The sequence below is a fragment of the Tachypleus tridentatus genome, chromosome 2 (genome assembly GCF_004210375.1).
Source record: "Tachypleus tridentatus isolate NWPU-2018 chromosome 2, ASM421037v1, whole genome shotgun sequence".
NCBI classification, from domain to species: domain Eukaryota; kingdom Metazoa; phylum Arthropoda; class Merostomata; order Xiphosura; family Limulidae; genus Tachypleus; species Tachypleus tridentatus.
The window spans coordinates 146601271-146623564 of NC_134826.1; the positions used below are offsets into that span (position 1 = coordinate 146601271).

General features: G+C 29.9%; 1 protein-coding gene across 1 annotated transcript in view; it reads right to left on the minus strand.

Moving 5' to 3' along the window:
* LOC143245323 (endoplasmic reticulum transmembrane helix translocase) overlaps positions 1 to 22294 on the minus strand; it is a 75699-nt gene that overhangs the window by 8201 nt on the left and 45204 nt on the right. Inside the window, exons 13-22 of the mRNA XM_076491529.1 lie at positions 19955 to 20065; positions 17270 to 17395; positions 16217 to 16325; positions 15227 to 15336; positions 10447 to 10539; positions 8917 to 9013; positions 5895 to 6103; positions 4272 to 4389; positions 3761 to 3957; positions 2158 to 2300 (exon numbers count right to left, since the gene is read on the minus strand). Coding sequence (XP_076347644.1) covers positions 2158 to 2300; positions 3761 to 3957; positions 4272 to 4389; positions 5895 to 6103; positions 8917 to 9013; positions 10447 to 10539; positions 15227 to 15336; positions 16217 to 16325; positions 17270 to 17395; positions 19955 to 20065 — 1313 coding nt within the window. The remainder of the gene's footprint in view (positions 1 to 2157; positions 2301 to 3760; positions 3958 to 4271; positions 4390 to 5894; positions 6104 to 8916; positions 9014 to 10446; positions 10540 to 15226; positions 15337 to 16216; positions 16326 to 17269; positions 17396 to 19954; positions 20066 to 22294) is intronic.

A 22294-nucleotide genomic window follows, 5' to 3' on the forward strand; every position in this document is an offset into this window, starting at 1 on the left:
AGCCTGGAAAAGAAGAGAAAATGAAAAACATCCATCTCAAACTGTTCCAGTTATGGAGAGAAAAATACAGGTTACATGTAAGACCCACTCCTTGCACCAGTACAGTTTCATGGGAGATGGATTTACGTGCTAAGGACCAGATCAAAATCAGGTGGGAAGATGGAGGGGAGAGAGTGATGTAAAGTGAGGATTAGATTAAGAAATGTGCTAAGGACCAGATCAAAATCAGGTGGGAAGATGGAGGGGAGAGAGTGATGTAAAGTGAGGATTAGATTAAGAAATGTGCTAAGGACCAGATCAAAATCAGGTGGGAAGATGGAGGGGAGACAGTGATGTAAAGTGAGGATTAGATTAAGAAATGTGCTAAGGACCAGATCAAAATCAGGTGGGAAGATGGAGGGGAGACAGTGATGTAAAGTGAGGATTAGATTAAGAAGGGAAAGAAGGAAACTGAGGAGGAGAGTATGACAGTGAGAGTAGTAGATATGGGAGCCACAGAAACCAAGGCCATGCTGGTCAACTGGGTGCAATCAGGAGGACCCAACAAGGAGTATAGTATATCAGATAAATTACTCAATGAAGCAGTCAGATGGAAGGATACACATACAAGTATGAGTGAGACCAATCCTGGCTGAAGACATTAAAAGCCAGACCATTGCATGTGGTATAGAGAACCAAAAGAATGGCAACTGGGTATCAAGTCCCATAGCAAAAGTAACCAAGTAAGGAGAACTCCATACAAAGAAAATGTCTCTGAAAATCAAGCAAATCAAATAACCACTCCATGGGAAAGATTGAGCCTGGGTGTGAAAGACAATATTTTACAGGATTGAACGCACCTAACAAATGACAAGTGATAAGATGAATGTGGTGAACATTGGGCTAGAGCTGTCTGAATGAACCACTATCAGACGATGACTGGCAAGAGAAAGGAAGTGACGTAATATTCAAAGAACCATGAGAATGTTGAGAAGCAGGTAACGATCTAAAGATTTGTGGTGATTAACCCTAGCCCCCCATTCCTGAAGGGAAGTGTCTGCAAGCATATGTGGAAAAGGAATCTGTATGCCTGCTGAAGTATGGGCTTAGTCCAGCCACCACTGCAGAGTTTCATGCTGGGAAGAAGGAAGGTATATGATAGCAAAAGAGGATCCTGTGAAAGGTGCCATCAGACCTGAAGTGTATACACTGCTGAGATTCAACACTCACAAAGGATCCAAACAGTCAGGGATGACCATGTTCTCACAAGTAACAGAATCTCATGATAATAAGTGACAGAGTTTAAAGGGCACAGTAAACTAAAAGGTCTATGGAATGGAGATGTAAGAGAGAACATATAATGCAACAGATGTGATATCAAAGAAGACTCCCAAATTCATAAGGACGAGGAGGGTCGAAGAAAGGACCCCTAGTTGAAACAATTAGCCCATTAGAGCTGGTTGTTTAAAAGAGGTAGTTAGTTAGTGTAAATCATCAACTCTTAGTCAGAGTGAGCTGAAAGGAGCCATTTGGCATGTGGTAAAGGAATCACAATCCTAAGGCCTGAAAATAATGAGTGAAATCTCATACAATGCAACAAAACACCTATGGAGCTGAGGTGAGTCCAAACGGAATGCCCAAAATTGGTAACTACAAGAGATGGTCAAACCAAAGAGAAGGATGAAACTTAAGAGCTAAAGAGTGGTGGAGATAGGCAATGGAAACAATCATTGATGTCATCTACAACCTAGGTTAAGAAAAAACAACCAAAAAATGAACTTTATCACAAACTTAGGGAGTTGCAATAAAGCAGTAAAAGCAAGAAATGAAAACAAGGGAAGAAAATCCTAGAAGAATGAAAAACCAACTCATTTGCTTGATGCAAAGTAAAAACCCTCTTTGACAGATGTCATGGGATCTTGAGGACGAGGAACAAAGATGGGTAACAAAAGAAGGCAGGGAAAGGAAAGTGGATATTTCTTTCTACCAATACAACATTGTAATGTATAATATAATTTGCATTAATATTCCAGGAACTAAATATACACTCTGACCTTTCATTCTTACATTTACGTACCCAGACTCAATTTGGGAAGTTATTCTATGTTAGGTTTTAAGCAACAGAAGTTTTAAAAGAAATCATTTACTAGGAGCTGCCTTCCTGACATCAGTACTTACTTAGAAGGAGACCTGGATGTAGCTTCTCTCACTAGGTATACTAAACATGAGAAATGAACAGCAAATTGAAGGAGAACAGTCAATATGGTGTATGCATTAAAGATGTTAGGCAGAGGACGTTCTTTAGATAGCTTCTTTAGAGGCTAGAAAAAACGAATTCATAGTTAAAATAGTAAGTTAGGTACTTTCTTTCATAATGTGTGGGAAACAAAACCTCTACTTACAGTTACTGTTTGCAACACTCAAGTTTCTCTTCTGAATAAATGTTAAATGACACAATTTTTGTGACTGTCTTGGCCACTTGTAGATAAACGAAAAGAAAATGTTATGTTATAATCAACAAAAGCATATTAGGTCAATCAAATCATAAATTTAGATAAAGAACTTTTATATCACAAAGTTCAATGCTTATGATCTCTGGTGGGAGATTCCTCCATTTAACCATGAAGAACACTGGAACACTTTCTCCTATCGTGAGTTTAAATCTTTGAAACTGTAGAGATAAATTAAAAAGTTGCATTGTGCAGTTCCAGACTTGTTAACTATAGCAGTAGCACATTATATGTTAACTATACCAGTAGCACATTATATTTTAAACTATTATACACACACATAGTACCTGCAAATTAACCTGATTCAATTTTCTAAACATGAGATTGAAAATTATACAATCTAAAGTGGACATAGTTGGCAGTATCCGTACAACTACTGGAGTAACTACATGTTAACAGTGAGAAAAACACTAGTATTTATATAATTGGGCAAATATTACATGATGACTTGTCACACAAAACTTATACAGAGCTAGTTTTTACAAAATGTAACAAAAATTAATTACAAATACCCAGCTACACATACATCGTACACTTGAATTACTTTGAATAAATAATAAACTTAGAAAGTTTTACTATATTTATGCATTCTTTGTAACATCATTCCTACTATAGGAATGATTCATTACCTAAACAATTTTCTGTAACACTGAAATACTGGTTGTCTTGACTAAAATTTTTATTCCCCAACAACTGGTGGCATATGTATCTTACAAATGTATTAGAGTAAAAGTTTTACCATGATACCCTTTAACTGTTGTATCACACAGTAGCAATCCAACTATAAATATTATATTACTATAGAAAAAACAACAAGAGAAAACCTTGAAATTAAGAACTGCATGTGAAAACTAGAATCCAGAACTGCACAAACACCATAAACAGTGACACTTCTTGCAGTTTGAAACACTCCTGGAACAATACTGTACGTATAAATGTTGCCTATATAAAGTTCTCAAAATATGTCATAATATTGGGACTCCACACTAATCCTTTCTTATCATGATAAGGGTTACAAGTTAACATGATTCATGGCCAAGGAAATTTGAAAACTTTAGTAATACTAGTAAGGTTTTGTAATAAATAACATACAATTTTAATTTTGTCTACACATGTGATAGTATTTCTTTGACGTGAATAAAACAACTTGACTAAAAAACTTATGCTCACAAAAATTCCTGTAACTTATCTAAATGAAGACTTCAAAATGTTATATAAGTAGAAACAAAAAATGAAACTGATTCTGCCCACTATCTGATAAATAGTCATACCTTTGAACGGGAAATGAAGAGAAAACAACCCGCTAGTAGCAGCCCTTGTAAAGTAGCCTGGGCATCACTAAACTTGATCCCCTCAAGGTAAAGAACACTCTGACTGTATGCCAATATGAGTGCATTTAAAGCCAGAATTTTGAACATTTGCAGTGTTGTCACCAAAGTGCATCGTCCTTGTTTTATCACATGGCAAACTAAAATATAAAAAAAATGTTTATAAGACATCCTGTACATTTGAAACTTTACTTAAAAGCTCATTTAAAAATTTAAATAAGAAATAAAGGACATTGCACCAATTTCATACATTGAGCTATTTAAATAATTAATTAATTATTATTTATTAATTAAATAATTCAGTGTAAAATAATTTTATTGGCTCAAGTAAATTTTATTAAAAAAGAGTCAAAGTGTCAATTTTCAAACTTGATTGTTATTCTTATTAATATTACAAATCATGTCTATGAGAATCCCTATTTGTTCATATTCTTCGTGAACAAGAAACACATACTACATTCAATAGATGACATCTTCGCTGTGAATGGTGCAGCTATGCTAGCGTCACCTAGCTTCACAATAGTAGCCTGCTCCTGTTCTTCAATTTCTTTCAGAATCTTCTGAAGTTGTTTCTAGAAACAATAGTTTTGTTTTTTTAAAACTGTGGGCTAAGAGACTTTTATCAAAATTAGTAAGAACTCATTCTAAAAAAATCTATTAGCAATGGATTCATAATGAAGAAACCAAAGTATAAATATGAAGACAAAGACAGTCGATAGAACACAAAACATTCTATTAGTAAGAACTCATTCTAAAAGAATCTATTAGCAATGGATTCATAATGAAGAAACCAAAGTATAAACATGAAGACAAAGACAGTCGATAGAACACAAAACATTCTATTAGTAAGAACTCATTCTAAAAGAATCTATTACCAATGGATTCATAATGAAGAAACCAAAGTATAAACATGAAGACATAGACAGTCGATAGAACACAAAACATTCTATTAGTAAGAACTCATTCAAAAAGAATCTATTATACTGAAACTGACTGAAGAGTTTTATTGCATATACTTTTGGATGAAATATGAAGCACATGAAAACAAAATACTCTTACAACTGTTTAGTGAAATTAACAGCAACAAATATTAAAAATAATAGAAATGTTTTAAAATTAATACAAATTGTGCATTTCAGAGACACCTTTTTCATACATTTTACCAATGAAATAAATTTCAAGCATGTCCAATTAATTTCCATACATAGTATAAACATGATAAATATTATAATATTGTAAGGCAGCAACATTCCAACTCATGAACTTGAAAGAAAAGAGACCAAGAGAAAAGCCTCAGTATTATTAATATACCAATATGTAGCTATCAAACATCTGGACACTTCAACAGAGTTAAAATGGTCATAACAAGGAGGAAACAAGTTCACAATCATTATTTTATAGTGTATTAAGATTAGAATGCAGTTTCATCAGTTGACTACCCTTGAAGTTAACATTTTTGGGTGTAAAGCCAATAATATGTTTCATGAGGATGGACTGGTTGCAATGACACCTGGACCTCAATCCCAGCTTGGAATCATTCTAGCCGAAGAATGTAAAAATATATTCAAACAGACATTCATGAAAAGGTACTGTCAGTAATGTGAAAGAAGGCCATACCTAGCTAAACAAGAACCTCTTTTGATGAATGTGTGTACACTTTGACATTTTCAATATTAATGTTTATTTTGGAAATTGGTTTGTTTTAAATTTCGCGCAAAGCTACATGAGGGCTATCTGTGCTTATTTTGGAAGTAACTCAGATTTTGGCCATTAATTTAGTTATTATCATTTTATTTTTGTCAAGTACAATTAAAGCCTTGTTTATGAATGAAAACACATCTATATTAGATTTTGTTTAAATTTAAAATTTAAATATTCCTTAGGATATGGCAAAATTATCCTGTGATCCTTGGCATATAAAATTAGTTATAATATAAAATTGTTAGTTTGTAAATGTTCAGAGGAAATTAACATAACCTAAGAAAAAAATGTTTTGGGAAACACTGAATATTTGACTCGAGAAACCCTAAATTTACTTGGGTGTTTTAATATTTGACTCGAGAAACCCTAAATTTACTTGGGTGTTTTCAATCTTCTCAGCCCTGCTGGGTGTTCTCGATTTATTTTCTGATCTTCTCCCAACTTTTCCTCTTGCAGCCATAGCTTCAAGCTTGTTAGAAATGGATCCACTAGATGGCTCTCCATCCCCAGAATTTGCTTTATTTGTCTCACGAGCCTTTTTCTTTTCTAAAGGTTGTTCTGGAGAGGTGCTCAGCAATGCAACACCTATTATTAAATAAATCAGTAAGTTTACCATTAATATGTTCTAGTCAGTAAGAAAGCACACATAAAAATATTTGTAGAATATAAGTTAGGTTTACCAAATTAAAAAAAAGGTACAAATAAATAATTAGAAATTAAGAATATGAAAGATAATAATAATAATCTTTAGTCTAAAAACAAAAACTCTACTTTGATGTTGCAATATTTCCAAAAGATGTATGTTTAATTGAATTATTTATAGCTCTTAATTATTTAAGTAATCTATCTATTATGTGTGAAAAAATAGCCTAATGATAAATCTTTTGATTAATTATTCTATAACACTAGACCAAAGTTTAAAGTAATGCAAAAATTGTGAGTAGATAATATATCTATGGCAGTAATCAAAGCATTACAAGCATGTGATCTATTTAAGAGAAACCTTTGTGATTCCAATTTATTTGAAGAAAACAACTGTAAGAAGAACCACCTCTTTCGTGAAGTTATTGAATGATGAATGCGTTACACGTAACAGTGATTTTATAAAACTAACTTCAACCTAAGATTATTAAAGTGACTGAATATTGTAAACATAATATATTTTGACATTATAAAGTTTTAGAGATAACCATCACAATTAATTATTATCAATATCATAGATATACTGAAACATCAGCTATTAAAAAAACAAAAGGGAAAACAAAATTTGATTAGAAGAATATATGAATAAACTAATTAGTTTTGTAACAAATATCAAAGCTGGCGATAATTATGCTCAATATAAATTTTCTCTAGAGTCAGATTAAGTACAAAACATTTCTTTGTTAGTTCAAAAACCACAAAACAATAATGGCTACTTCTAGGTTTTGGTCAGTAAAATATGCAAACATCTGTTTAACCTTCTTGTTATTGGTAGGCCAAAGTGTACATCACAACCTTTTTTAGGTTACATTATAATTTTAATTCAACTACTTTACTGTCATTGTACACAAATAAACATAACATAAAAAAGTAGTTGAAAATAAACTTTTAATATGAGTTTTAAATCCATATTTTTATAAGAACATTTAAAAATGTCCCCAGTCATCCCTAGTAGATAACATTTATATTGAATTTATATTTGTCAGAGAGATGGTAGATAAATTAGAGAAGACCTAGAGAACAAATGTCACAAATGTCCTCAATCATCTCTAGTAGGTGACATTTATGACATTTGTTCTCTGGGTCTTCTCTAATTTATCTACCATCTCTCTGACAAATATATAATTCAATGAAATTACTCATTATAATATAGATATTACTCATGCAAAGTATAATTTTTATTGTCTTCAATCTTAGTTATGGAGCCATAAACTAGAAAATCAGACCCTTCTTGCAAGTCCCATTTTTGAAATTTTCACAAATTACCAATAGTTCTCCTTAACGTTTAATACTAGGTTACTTACAACTAATAGAAAAACAAGGTTTTAGTCTATCAAATAAGATATTATGTTGTTTTCTGTCTATTTTGCCTCTAGTTCAAAAATGTAGTTACACTGATAAGCTTAACCAAATTTTGAAAGGTTTTTATCACACAGTTAGAAATTCAAATATATTACAATAGCTGTAGAATACCATTTGCTTTGAGTGTGTTATTATTCTGCATTCCTAGGTGCATTATTTGATTAAATAAAAATTATTTAGAATACTAGGACCACTAGCATTAAACAAGTAGGATTCACTTTCATCAACAATCAACAGCAAAAAAAACAAAAAAAAAACGGGGGGAGGGACATGGGTTAAAACCGTATTTATCAAAAATTTTAGTTTAGATCAAGTAAGGTCATGAAAAATCTCAATAATTCTTGATTAAGTATGCTCAAAAGCTGTTCATTTATATAATTCCTTACAGTAACTTGAACTACTCATTAGCTTAGTGCATCTACAACAAGTTTGATATGATTATAATTTAGACATGGGTCAAAGGGCAGTAAAAGAATAAAACTGAAGTGTAAATAGATGTAATCTGTTATGAGCTTCGATTTATTTGTAGTAAACAATACATACTTTCCTGTTACAATCTGCAGCCATTCTATAAAGAAAATGGTAATTTGGTTTTAATTTATATTTTGTTTTATAGTAGCAGGTTGGTCAAACTGACCAAATGCATATAGATAAAATATAAAGTCTTACTGAAAATATGTTTGAAACTTTGTTGAATGGACGGCAATTTCCTGTTGTGGAGACGCAAATCTAGAGGATGAAGTTTCAAAAGTCTTCCGTCTTGAAGTTAGTGTGTAGATGTTGTTGGTCTTTTATAGTGTTCTGGTGGATTGTGGAGAGTGTGTTATGATTGGTTGGATTATCACTGTTTCTGATTGGAGGAAAGATTTCATGTACATTCAACCAATGGCAGCCACAGGTTACTCACCTCTAATCCGGAATCTCTGTATAGTGAAGGTTTAAGAATCCAACCAATCATAACACACTCTTCACAATCAACCAGGACACTATAAAAGACCAACAACACCTACACACGCACCGACCTGAAGACAAAAGGGAGAAGACTTTTGAAATGTTGTCCTCTACACTTGTGTCTCCACAACAGGCAGTTGCTGTCCATTCTACAAAGTTTCACCATGAATACTCTGCCTAAACAATCTACCAAAGAATAGAAAATTAGTTTATTTATGAGGTTTTAGAGACTATGCAAATGAAATGTGACAATATTTTGATGAAGTACATGTAATTTTAACATGAACATCAGTTTGTACTTGAAGTAGTCAACATTCTGACTCCATATATTCATGGACAAGATTTTAGTAACAAAATACTGAATTAAAGAACTTAAATCTTACCAACATGGGCATGCTTCAGTGCTCCAACATCATTGGTTCCATCTCCACACATTAAAGTACTATAACCCAGACTCTTCAAGGTGGTAATTACATATTCCTTGGAGGAAAAAAACATACAAACTGTAGCCTCACACTCACACACACACAAATACTTTCACATGCAACTCAAGTGTCTGTGAAATATTATTATTCACTTGTCTCACACAGTAAACATATATCTTTAAAGCTGCAAGAACGTTCATTAATAAATGAAAGAGCTTTGTACATTTGACAATAATATGAAAACTATCGTAAAAAACCCACTAAACATTATTTTTACTTTTTCAGCCTCATTTATTCTTGGTAGAATGAACAAATTATTATATTCTCTGCAGTGACTGAAACACATTGTCACGACCATTGCTTTGCTGTATCTTGTTCTTCAAATTGGCTAATTTATAGTAGAGAGTAAATATTCTAAAGCATGTACCTGCTATTTCTGAATGCTGTTCTAAAACAATTTATTTTAATAGCACTTACTGAAAGCAAGTTTATATCAATTCTACTATGAAGAAACTGCTTAGTTTACCGGTTTATACATATTTTTTACAAGAAAGTTTATATTGGTTCTAATTCACAGAAATGCATGCAAGCTTAATAACTACAAATAAATTGTGTTCTTCTATTTACTATTCCTTTCTTTAGAGAACCCTATAAACTCTTGCCCTAAAGATTGGTTTATTATAACAATATTTGATCTGATGTTCTGCTCAAATCTAATTCCACTGGTGATAATACTATTGTTTAGACTTATTACTGTTACTGTTTTTACTTGTATAAACACAAACACAGCTGTTTGTGCTGCTATTCATAATGTCATTAAACAATATTTAGAAGCGAACATTTCAACTAAAAAAAAAAAAAGGATTTTTTGGGATGAACCATGTGGAAAAGACATTCATGTGTATAAACTAAACTGTTTTTAATATATTACAGGTGGCACATTTTATTGAAAAAATAACAGTTTTTTTAAAGAACTCCATTTTTTTAGTATTATAAGTTACAAATTAAATCAATAAAGAGACAATAAAATCTTTATGTATAGTCCTAGTGAAAGTTGTGTTCTGTTATTAAGAAATGCTTGTTGCACATAACACAGTTATTTTTCTAACTGTCTCAATCTTAAATACCCAAAGTGTAAAATATTTGTATGGATTTTTGTTTCTGGCACTATTCAGTAGATGGACCACATTACATTTGTTATTTCAGTGACATGCATATAAACATACATCCATGCTACGTCCACTACAGTGAGATGTTATTTACTTTTCTCCATTTGAAGAAACTCTTACAACATCTCTAGCAGTTTAGTACAATACGTGTATATAACGCACCCGTCATAAATCAAATTTCTAATGTATATTTCATTACAACATTTAGCAGATATATCAGTACTTCTGTAATTTTTTTCTAATGACTAATACTAAAGAAGTAAAAGAATTATTTTCATGGCCTCAACAAACCACTTGTTAGTATAAACAGCATGCCTACCTTTTGTTTTGGGGCCACTCTGGCATATACTCGCACATGTGGAAGAAGTTGATTAAAGAACTTTGAATCAAGTGAATGAAGATACGTCATTCCCTGAAATCCAAAAATAATATTAATAGATACAGAAATTGTTTACAATGTGTAACAAAATGTGTTTTTACAATGTGTAAAATATTCTCCACAGAACTAGTTGAAACTGATGTAAACTTATACAGCTTACAGAAATGTACAAAGGAATTCTGATAACAAAAGAATTTGAAGTAATTACTGTTTTTCCTCCTCATCAAGATGTAACAAATAACCCTCATGACTAAAAAAAGTTTAAAGTAATTGTTGTTGTTTTTTTCTTCATATAATGTTTATGGTTCCTTGATGCATTTTTATATGAATAACTAGAAGTTATTTTAATACACGTCTTATTAACTACAGAACCATCATCACATTATGGGTACTGTACTGGTTAACTGATTTCAATAAAATGTTTAGTATTTAACTATACTTACAAACATAAACACAAAATATTAACTTACATAATTTAATTATCTTACTAAGAGATCAGTACTTAGTGACTGACCTGACCTTGTAACCACCTTGTAACCATTACAGCTTCCATACTATAACTTTTAATGCAGCATGAAATATGGCAGGCTTTTAGTAAACATTACAAGTCTTTTGTATATATAAAAAAATTAGTTTTAAATGAAGATTTATCTGTGAATATAAATATTATTTTTCTAATATTATTCTAAGTGCAATGCGAGTTCAATGTTAAGATTAAAAATATATTTCTTCATCTAAGAAAATCTCCATCTTCATCTGCATAATCTCTGAAACCTAAATAAACATCAGACTGTTTTTGAGTAAAACTTTATATCTTAGCTGTTAGTAGTACCTTTCATGAGAATAAAGTTTGTACTGAAAACTAAATTGACTATTCTTTGTACAGAAAACAATGTAACAAAATATCTAATTTGATAGATGGAAATATTGCTTTTCTATTGTTTATAAATAATATAGTATTGTACACCAGTTAAATGGTAATTGAAAGAGAGGATTGTAACAGGTTGGTATGGCAAGAGGGGTCTGATTTTCTATTTTAAGCCTATGTAAGTAAATGAGATTGAAAGCTATAGAAAATTATGCTTTGCTCGAGTGATTACAACATTGTAACGAGTAATTTACATCAAACTTCGTACGTCTTGGATGTATAAAGAGAAAAAGGTTAATTCTCCCACTAGGGGAAGTTCAGGACATTTTCTAAGTACTCTCTTACAAAATTAAGAACAACTTAAAACTTATATACTATCAAAATATGATTCATCAGCTACATTTTTATGAAAGTATTTTAAAGTTTGAATGGAACTCACTAAAAACCTTGTGACAGATGCAAAAAAAAAGTCCATAGAAAGAGGGTTAAAGAAACCTTTAGTTCACTGAATAAAACAGAATTATTAGTATTTGGAATAAAATAAAAATTACTTAAACTTAACATTCTGGAACAGCATGGGACTTATTGGTCCCTTGTTGTTGTTCAATCCTCTAAAGAAATTAAAATAAATTAATTTAAAAAACAGGTTCAAAGCCAGCCATATAATTTGTATACTTATGAAGCTTTCTCTTAAACCCATTTTAACTTACTGCATCTACAACATCTAAAGGCATCCCCCATTCCAAAGGCCACAACCACCCTGTTAAAAAAATAAAACTTTCTTAGCTGAAGATAATTCCTACCCTGCCAAAACTTATATTTAACAAAAACATATTAATGTAGAGACTGTTTGTTTGTTTGTTACAAGCAAAAAAGCAACAACAATAAGCTATCTGTCCACCAAAACTAAACACAATATCCCAAATGTGGTCTGACCAGTGACAACAATAATCTATCTGTCCTATCTGTCCCGTGTCCACCAAAACTAAACACAATATCCCAAATGTGGTCTGACCAGTGACCTATACAATAAAATTATAAGCTATCTGTCCCGTGTCCACCAAAACTAAACACAATATCCCAAATGTGGTCTGACCAGTGACCTATACAATAAAATTATAAACCTCTTTAATTAATAAATATATAGTATAAATAGACTTAAGCTATTTAGACTAAACACTTGCACTTTTGTTTTCTAATACGTAGTCATTCTAGCATAAAAATAATGTAATATATATTTCCTAATTTTTTTATGATGGTTATGAAGTTGGTGAAGTGAAAGACCCCATACAGTTAGGGTATGGGGACTTTCACTAAAATACAAAGTCTTACTGAAAACAAATGTTTTAGAACTTATGTAAATAATATCCAAGATTTTTGAGACAAAGAATAGTTTGTTTGTTTTTTAAGCATAACATCTGATCACTTCGCACTCAAACTAGTAACAAAAGAAACTCAATATTTTCATGAACGTATCTTTAGAAAATATTTCATTAAAAAATCTGATTTTATGTGTACAAAATACTTGTATTTTTACTAAAAGTCTACCAAATTTTGTGAATTTACACATGCTGTATCAAAAGTTATATTGCAAATATTTAATGTGTGGAAATGTGTAGATGAATCTGTGAATATTATACTGAGCCCGTTGTAAAAGAGTTAATGTAAAGGCCCTGAGACTGAGCCATGAGGTACCCTATTTGTGATATTAATCTAGTTTGATTAAACTCCATATGTAACAATCTCTGCCTTCTTCTACCCAGCCACTGGCCCTGAGACTGACCCGTGAGGTACCCTATTTGTGATATTAATCTAGTTTGATTGAACTCCATTTGTAACAATCTTCTGCCTTCTTCTACCCAGCCACTGACCCTGAGACTGAGCCGTGAGGTACCCTATTTGTGATATTAATATAGTTTGGTTGAACTCCATTTGTAACAATCTTCTGCCTTCTTCTACCCAGCCACTGGCCCTGAGACTGACCCTTGAGGTACCCTATTTGTGATATTAATCTAGTTTGATTGAACTCCATTTGTAACAATCTTCTGCCTTCTTCTACCCAGCCACTGGCCCTGAGACTGACCCGTGAGGTACCCTATTTGTGATATTAATCTAGTTTGATTGAACTCCATTTGTAACAATCTTCTGCCTTCTTCTACCCAGCCACTGTTCTAACCTTGTCAAGTGCTTTATGAAAATCCAGATATACCAAATCTACACTCTTACCTTCATCTTCATAACCTAAGAACTTGAATAGTTAATATTTTTCATAATTGTAGGATTTGTTTTTACCAGAAATTATCACAAATAGAATCAAATTTTTATTTTTACTGTGAGCTGTGTGTTTTAATATTATACATGTTCTGATAAAGTTTTTCCCTTAGCCCACAACTGGTTGAGAACCCAAACTGACACTTATCTTCCTTCTTTCTTTTGTATTACAGTTAGATATGTAACATGATTACATAAGAGAATAAATTAAATGGGTTACTTTAAATATAAAATAATCAATTAACTGAAATTACATTTAAATTGATTAATGTTACACAAATGGTGAACTAGTTCGTTCATTTGTTATTGAATTTTGCTCAAAACTACATGAGGGCTATCTGCACTAGCCATCTCTAATTTAGCAGTGTAAGTCTAGAGGGTAAGCAGCTAGTCATCACCACCCACTGCCAACTCTTGGGCTACTGTTTTACCAATAAATAGTAAAATTGACCATCACATTATAATGCCCCCATGGCTGAAAGGGTGAGCATTTTTGGAGTAGCAGGGATTCAAACCCGCAATCCTCAGATTATGAGTTGAACGCCTTAACCCATCTGGCCATGGTGAATGAGTGTTTGTGGATATTACTTGTTTTGATTATTTCAACCATTCAAAATTTAAATCATGATTAAATCAATTAATGCCAAAACAGTGATCAAATCATCAAAATTAGTTTTTAATTATTAATACTTTAATTTATTCCACTAATTAAAACATCAAAATTATGAGTTTTCAGATATTTTCGATTACTGCCAGATAGTTCAGCTTAAACGAATAGTCGTAACTTACAAAATAAACAACTAATAATAATTAGGATTTCCAATTATTACTGATTTTCAATTATTTTATCTATCTAAATAATTAAAACTTTATAATTATACTCGTTTGTTTTTAAGCACAAAGATACCCAATAGGTCATCTGTGTTTCACCACTGAAAGTCCAACACTTAGCACTATAAATTTTTGTTATAGTCATATGATAATAAATGACTAGATGTATGGAATAAATCAGTGAGTCTGATAATTCAACCTTTCTTACTTTGAAATTCTCTAATTACTTTTGAATTTTCTCTACAGATAGTTAAGCTTTATTTAATATTATAAAATACATGTTTATTTTTTTTAAGAAGGTATAGGCCAAAAGTTATTTTTATAGTATTATACTAAAATTCATAGATCAAAACAAGTCATCATCTATTTACAAATAAAGAAAGATACCAATGACACTTATTTTTATAGTGTTTGAGGGTTTTTAGTTGTCTTATCTACCTCAAGTAGTATAGAATTTGAAAAATATATAGTATATATAGCACTGATAAATTCTTCTAAGTTATTTAGCAAACAACTTGTTTGACATACAAATGAAACCCATGACCCGATTCTGAGTTACATTAGAATTACACTTACTTCTCCAGTTATACACAAGTCATGACTCGATTCTGAGTTACATTAGAATTACACTTACTTCTCCAGTTATACACAAGTCATGACCCGATTCTGAGTTACATTAGAATTACACTTACTTCTCCAGTTATACACAAGTCATGACCCGATTCTGAGTTACATTAGAATTACACTTACTTCTCCAGTTATACACAAGTCATGGGATCTGTACAGAAACTTGTGTCCTCCTTCTGGAATAACTGGGAATTTTGCAGTTTGATCTATTGAAATCCATTGCCATGTTGAATCTGAAATATTTATAGAGAAAAATTATTTTGTAAGGAATCATGAGAGGGAGCAAAGAATATTAGTTACTTAAATTATAGATAATTTTAACAAACAGTTTCAAAGCATCATCCTTAAATTGTCAAATACCAAAATGATTGCTGAAAACAGCTTTTTGTACATTAAAATCAGCTCTTAGTGTGTACCTCGCAGCATATTTAACAAACAAATAACAGTTGTCCTTTAGTAATAAAGATAGATAATTGGACTTCACTACAAGTATTGCTTTGTATGGATCAGTATGAATGATATGTCCAAAATTTGGGATACATATTTTATTGGAAGGGGAGACATATCAGTTCTGAGTCAACATTAGTGAATTGTTGGTGTTTTTTACCTTCTTCCTCTCCCATCTCTTTAATTTTGTGGTACTTGTAATCTTTTCTTTTAAACAACGCAACTCCCAAATGAACACTTTCTAAGTTGTCCAAGTCAATGATCTACCGGCCCATGATATCCAAATTACATGCTGACAAGTGTTGTCTTTGTATCTCTTCTCTGAACTCTTTTGATCAATGCTCTTGTTTTTCCACACTTGTAATTCTACGACCATAGCTTCAAAGCTACTGATTTAATACATTTCTAATAAGTTAGTATAAATATATGTATTAAAGGAGTTAATAAATGTTTTATTAGTACTAACTATCTATTGTAAATTTCCTCAAACTGGTGACCCATGTGCTACCACAACTTTCACTTTGTTCACATTCTTTATAAGTGCTATTGCAATTTACCATCGTAATCAGTAGCTGTTATGAAAGTGTTAAATATGCATAAATAAATTACGGTTTTAAATTAACATCAACATAAAGTTACAATCGAGATTCATTTCAAAGCATTCACCTTCCTTTTCTGACGCACTCAATATAAGGGTCTTCTCGTGTTTGGTGAAACGAAGTTCTCGAGCAACATGACAAGCCGTGAGCGGAGCATCTCCTGTGATCATCACTGTCTGTTTGTTACAAGATAATAAAGTTTTGATTACAAGTCCTACATCATTAAGTTCCGAGTATCATTTCAACAACATTTTACTTTTAGACTACAGGGTTTAAAAATAACAGCAATACACTAACAGGATACTTCAGATGATAAGTTTAGATTTTAATCAGTAAAAGTTAACACACACGAATAACATCAACAAAGTTTTGTTATTAAAACCTGAGTTGTACAATGAAATTCAGAAATATATATCTACTGCTTTTGTAACTTTATTATTTTTTGTTATACAAAGTCATAAATTTATCATTCTCTTCAATTTTTAAAATCTAATTCTGCAGCCCTTAAACCGTAATTCCTATCAAGAACAGAAACCTGAGTTATATTTCTGATTCAATCTCATCAGACTACATGATAAGACTGCATGAATTTCTTGTAGTGCAAGAATGAAGCCACTCAGAGTTACACGACAAAGCATTTTGAGCGCATAATAAGTTTTGATTTGGTAACAATTATTGTTTTACTGAAACAATTTCACTAACAACAGGAGTTATGCATTGGGGATTCTTATTCTAATTTATATTAATTCATTAAATACATTTTAAACCATGGTACGATCTATTAATTAATGTAAATAGCTTCTCGTATCATGTGTTCTTACTCTCTTTGCTAGTAATGTCTATGGGATAACAGAACAAACATCCAGTTCTATCTCTGTGTGTCTCCAACACTAAGTATCAATTGTCATATTTGGATGTTATTTAATATAAAATGTAGTAATGAACTGTTTTTTCTGCAAAATTATGAATATCTCTTTTGAGCAGACAAAAAGCTATATACATTATAACAAATATATATTAGTTAGAAAACAAACATGGTTAGGTTTTAACATTTAACTATCAAAGCAATTAAAACCAGCTACACATTATTCACATCCAACAAAAATATGTTAAAACTTACATGATGACTGGCATGTTGAATTTCTTGAATGATTTTTTTAGAGTCTGGTTTCAGAGGACATGAAATTATTACAAACCCTGCAAACTCCAAATGACTTTCCACAAATTCTCGTGTCATGTCTCTAACCTAGAATTACATTTAAATAGAACAATACCTTTCTCAACACTTCAGGTTTACATTATTAATCTATAAATAAAAAACCTAATTATTACTTTGAAGGAACAACTAAACATATGCTTTTCTAAGTTGGACCCTGGTGTAATATTATAAATATTTAGTTCTTACAAATTGCATATAATACGTTGAACATTAATAATTCTCAACATATACAATAGGTTTGATAATTTTATGTACTGTAAGAACTGCAAAAAAATCTTTACAGCAGGACCCATTTATGACATTTACTGCTGGCAATTATTATTGGTCTTATTACAGAATTATTACGCCAAACATTATCAATGTATCATTTTTAGCTTAATAATAAGCGAAAACAAACAGGAATTATAAACCAAGTTATGAAAAGCAAAGTTGGAATGATCAGAAGTCATTTTCATATCATGTGTAACAAATTTACTACCATATATTTAATATCTATGTTTGTTTCAGTAACTTATATTGTTAAATGTGCATTTTGAAGGTCCTGCCTATTCTCTAAATTTGTAGAAGATTCTCATGTGTAAGAATCAATTACATGTACATAAATATCCAGTATTCTTGCCTTAGCTGAAATTTCAACAAAATTTCTCAAGCTTATAAAACATAATCAATGCAATGCAGAGAGAGAGTTTTATATTGTTGGTTTGCTATGGTTAGTATACTTTATACCTTGGAAGCTACAACTGTAACAAATCTTATTAATTGAAAAACTAAAGATTTTTACCAGGAACGTTTGTAGATTTTGAACATTAAAACTCGTTTAACTTCAGATAATTAATTAATTAATTAATGTTGTATGCTAGTATTTCCACAAGGACACTAGATATTTTCCTTGGTGAAAAGTTAGCTTGTAAACTGCACAAGGACAGCCAAGATTAGAACTAGTTAGCTTCCCATCAAATGAATTGTACTAGTATAATATACAAATTAATTTGCTCATTGTGAATCACCAATAAAATATTCAGTTCCAGACAATGCAGAAGACTCAGTATTGTTTGATAGTTTGTAAAACTTTTGTATATAAATAATTATTTGTAATAACCATTATTATAAATTGTATTATTGTTTGTATATTAAAATATATTTATGTTAAGAATGAAACTGTCCACATCAATCTTCTTGGCAAATACCATAAATGTGACACACATTAACATTCAATTAACTTTCAAGTTCAAATTTCAGGCTTGAAATCTTAACATGCAACAAAATAAATTGGAGATTCATCTGAGATAAGTTATAATACACAAGTCAAATAAGTATCACATAAATACTGTTGACATGGCATGGCCAGGTGAGTTAAGGCATTCAACTTGTAATCTGAGGGTGGTGGGTTTAAATCCCTGTCACACCAAACATGCTCGCCATTTCAGCTGTGGGGACATTATAATGTGACAGTCAATCCCACTGTCATTGGTAAAAGACTAGCCCAAGAGTTGGTAATGGGTGATGAGGACCAGCTGCCTTCCTTCTAGTATCACACTCCTAAATTAGGGACAGCTAGTGCAGATAACCCTTATGTGGCTTTGTGCAAAATTCAAAAACAAATATTGTTTTTATTCAAGTATAGATAAATTTAGAAAAATAATTAAATCACTATTTAATGCCAATAAAAAAAAACCCAAAAAAACAACAACAAACAAACAAAATTTATTATTTAACTAGTGGTATTTGAATAAAAAGGAAATTATTCTTTGAACTTGGACTATTTACAGACATCCTTTGAAATTTTACGTTGATTAACCTAGGTCTACGAGATTTTTTACAAATATTGTATCAGCTGTAGAGAATCTCACAAGTCTTCATATTCTAATGAATTTTGTGTCAGGTTTCAGAACATAATATTTAAACTAGACAATTTTAAACAAAGTAATACATCTTAAAATGCTGAGAAAATTATAAAACCTCTTCATTTACGAATCAAAGTTTATATCAAAAGATACATTGCACGTATGAGAAAACACAAAAATACCAAATCAAATATAAAAAGTGATAAGTGAGATATGAAATTTTAGTTTAAAATCATTCTTTCACTCAGAAAATATTTTGTACTTTCCCAACTAAACTTGACAGGTAATAGAATCACAACTTGAAAAAAGTTTGAAAGAAGGTAAATAATACAACTTGAAGTAACATTAGAGACAGACCAACTATTATTACTAATAATACTTTCTGTGAACACTGTTGTCAAGATTAAAGTTTCAAAATTAGATTGAACACAACTGGAAGTATTATTAAGTTTAGAATCGAAACAATCAAAATTCATTTCAATCTCACCTAATAAAACAGATAAGTCAGCCAAATGTGTTCAACTGTGGTTTAAAAATTAAAAGAGTTAAAAAAGTACAATTTTAAGTAAAGTATAAATGTTAAGTTTGCATACATTTTAAAGTTAACACATGATAGTTCTAAAATCAAATTGATCAGTTAATCTTTTACAGGTTACTGGAAATAAAAGGCTTAACATGGCATCAGTATTCACATGTAAGTTGTCAAACCTTCAGCATTAGGAATAAATTCTTTTCTCTTTACCTGCTGATGAGAAAGAGGACCCAAAGTCTTCCTACCCAATGCTAAGACACGAGCTCCACGTCTGGCCATTTCTAAGTAAGTGTCATTATAGTTAACAGGAACTGAATCAAACTAAAATTAAAACCAACAGTCACATATTACTTAATTGGTACATTAAGTAACAAACACAGTATAAAACTGTCACTATATTAAGTAATAATATTGGATATTAAATAAAAATAATAAAATATTGGAGCTCTTATAACGTAAATATAAAATTAGAAAAGTGTTACTAGATGCTAACACAAAATAGGGTCTACAATCTGTTAAAAAAAACTTTTACTTGTTAAATATTATAATTCCTTAAAATTTCTAATCTAATGTAAGACAAACCTTTCTTTAGTCATGTATTCCAATGCTGTTTAAGTTGTTCCTTTAAGTAATTATTTCTTTAAGGTAAGACAAACATTGCTTTAGCCACATATTCTAATACTGTTTCAATTTTAAAGAATAATTAAATGAAGGAAAACCAACTTTGAAGTTACTTTTAATATAAAACACAAACATTAAAGATCTATTATAAAGTTACTTTTAATATAAAACACAAACATTAAAGATCTATTACAAAGTTACTTTTAATATAAAACACAAACATTAATGATCTATTATAAAGTTTCTTTTAATATAAAACACAAACATTAATGATCTATTATAAAGTTTCTTTTAATATAAAACACAAACATTAATGATCTATTATAAAGTTTCTTTTAATATAAAACACAAACATTAATGATCTATTATAAAGTTACTTTTAATATAAAACACAAACATTAATGATCTATTATAAAGTTTCTTTTAATATAAAACACAAACATTAATGATCTATTATAAAGTTTCTTTTAATATAAAACACAAACATTAATGATCTATTATAAAGTTTCTTTTAATATAAAACACAAACATTAATGATCTATTATAAAGTTACTTTTAATATAAAACACAAACATTAATGATCTATTATAAAGTTACTTTTAATATAAAACACACATTAATGATCTATTATAAAGTTACTTTTAATATACAACACAAACATTAATGATCTATTACAAAGTTACTTTTAATATAAAACACAAACATTAATGATCTATTACAAAGTTACTTTTAATATAAAACACAAACATTAATGATCTATTACAAAGTTACTTTTAATATAAAACACAAACATTAATGATCTATTACAAAGTTACTTTTAATATAAAACACAAACATTAATGATCTATTACAAAGTTACTTTTAATATAAAACACAAACATTAATGATCTATTACAAAGTTACTTTTAATATAAAACACAAACATTAATGATCTATTACAAAGTTACTTTTAATATAAAACACAAACATTAATGATCTATTACAAAGTTACTTTTAATATAAAACACAAACATTAATGATCTATTACAAAGTTACTTTTAATATAAAACACAAACATTAATGATCTATTACAAAGTTACTTTTAATATAAAACACAAACATTAATGATCTATTATAAAGTTACTTTTAATATAAAACACAAACATTAATGATCTATTATAAAGTTTCTTTTAATATAAAACACAAACATTAAAGATCTATTATAAAGTTACTTTTAATATACAACACAAACATTAAAGATCTATTATAAAGTTTCTTTTAATATACAACACAAACATTAATGATCTATTACAAAGTTACTTTTAATATACAACACAAACATTAAAGATCTATTACAAAGTTACTTTTAATATAAAACACAAACATTAATGATCTATTATAAAGTTACTTTTAATATAAAACAAACATTAATGATCTATTATAAAGTTACTTTTAATATAAAACACAAACATTAATGATCTATTATAAAGTTACTTTTAATATAAAACAAACATTAATGATCTATTATAAAGTTACTTTTAATATAAAACACAAACATTAATGATCTATTACAAAGTTACTTTTAATATACAACACAAACATTAATGATCTATTATAAAGTTACTTTTAATATACAACACAAACATTAAAGATCTATTATAAAGTTACTTTTAATATAAAACACAAACATTAATGATCTATTATAAAGTTACTTTTAATATAAAACACAAACATTAAAGATCTATTATAAAGTTACTTTTAATATAAAACACAAACATTAAAGATCTATTACAAAGTTACTTTTAATATAAAACACAAACATTAATGATCTATTATAAAGTTTCTTTTAATATAAAACACAAACATTAATGATCTATTATAAAGTTTCTTTTAATATAAAACACAAACATTAATGATCTATTATAAAGTTTCTTTTAATATAAAACACAA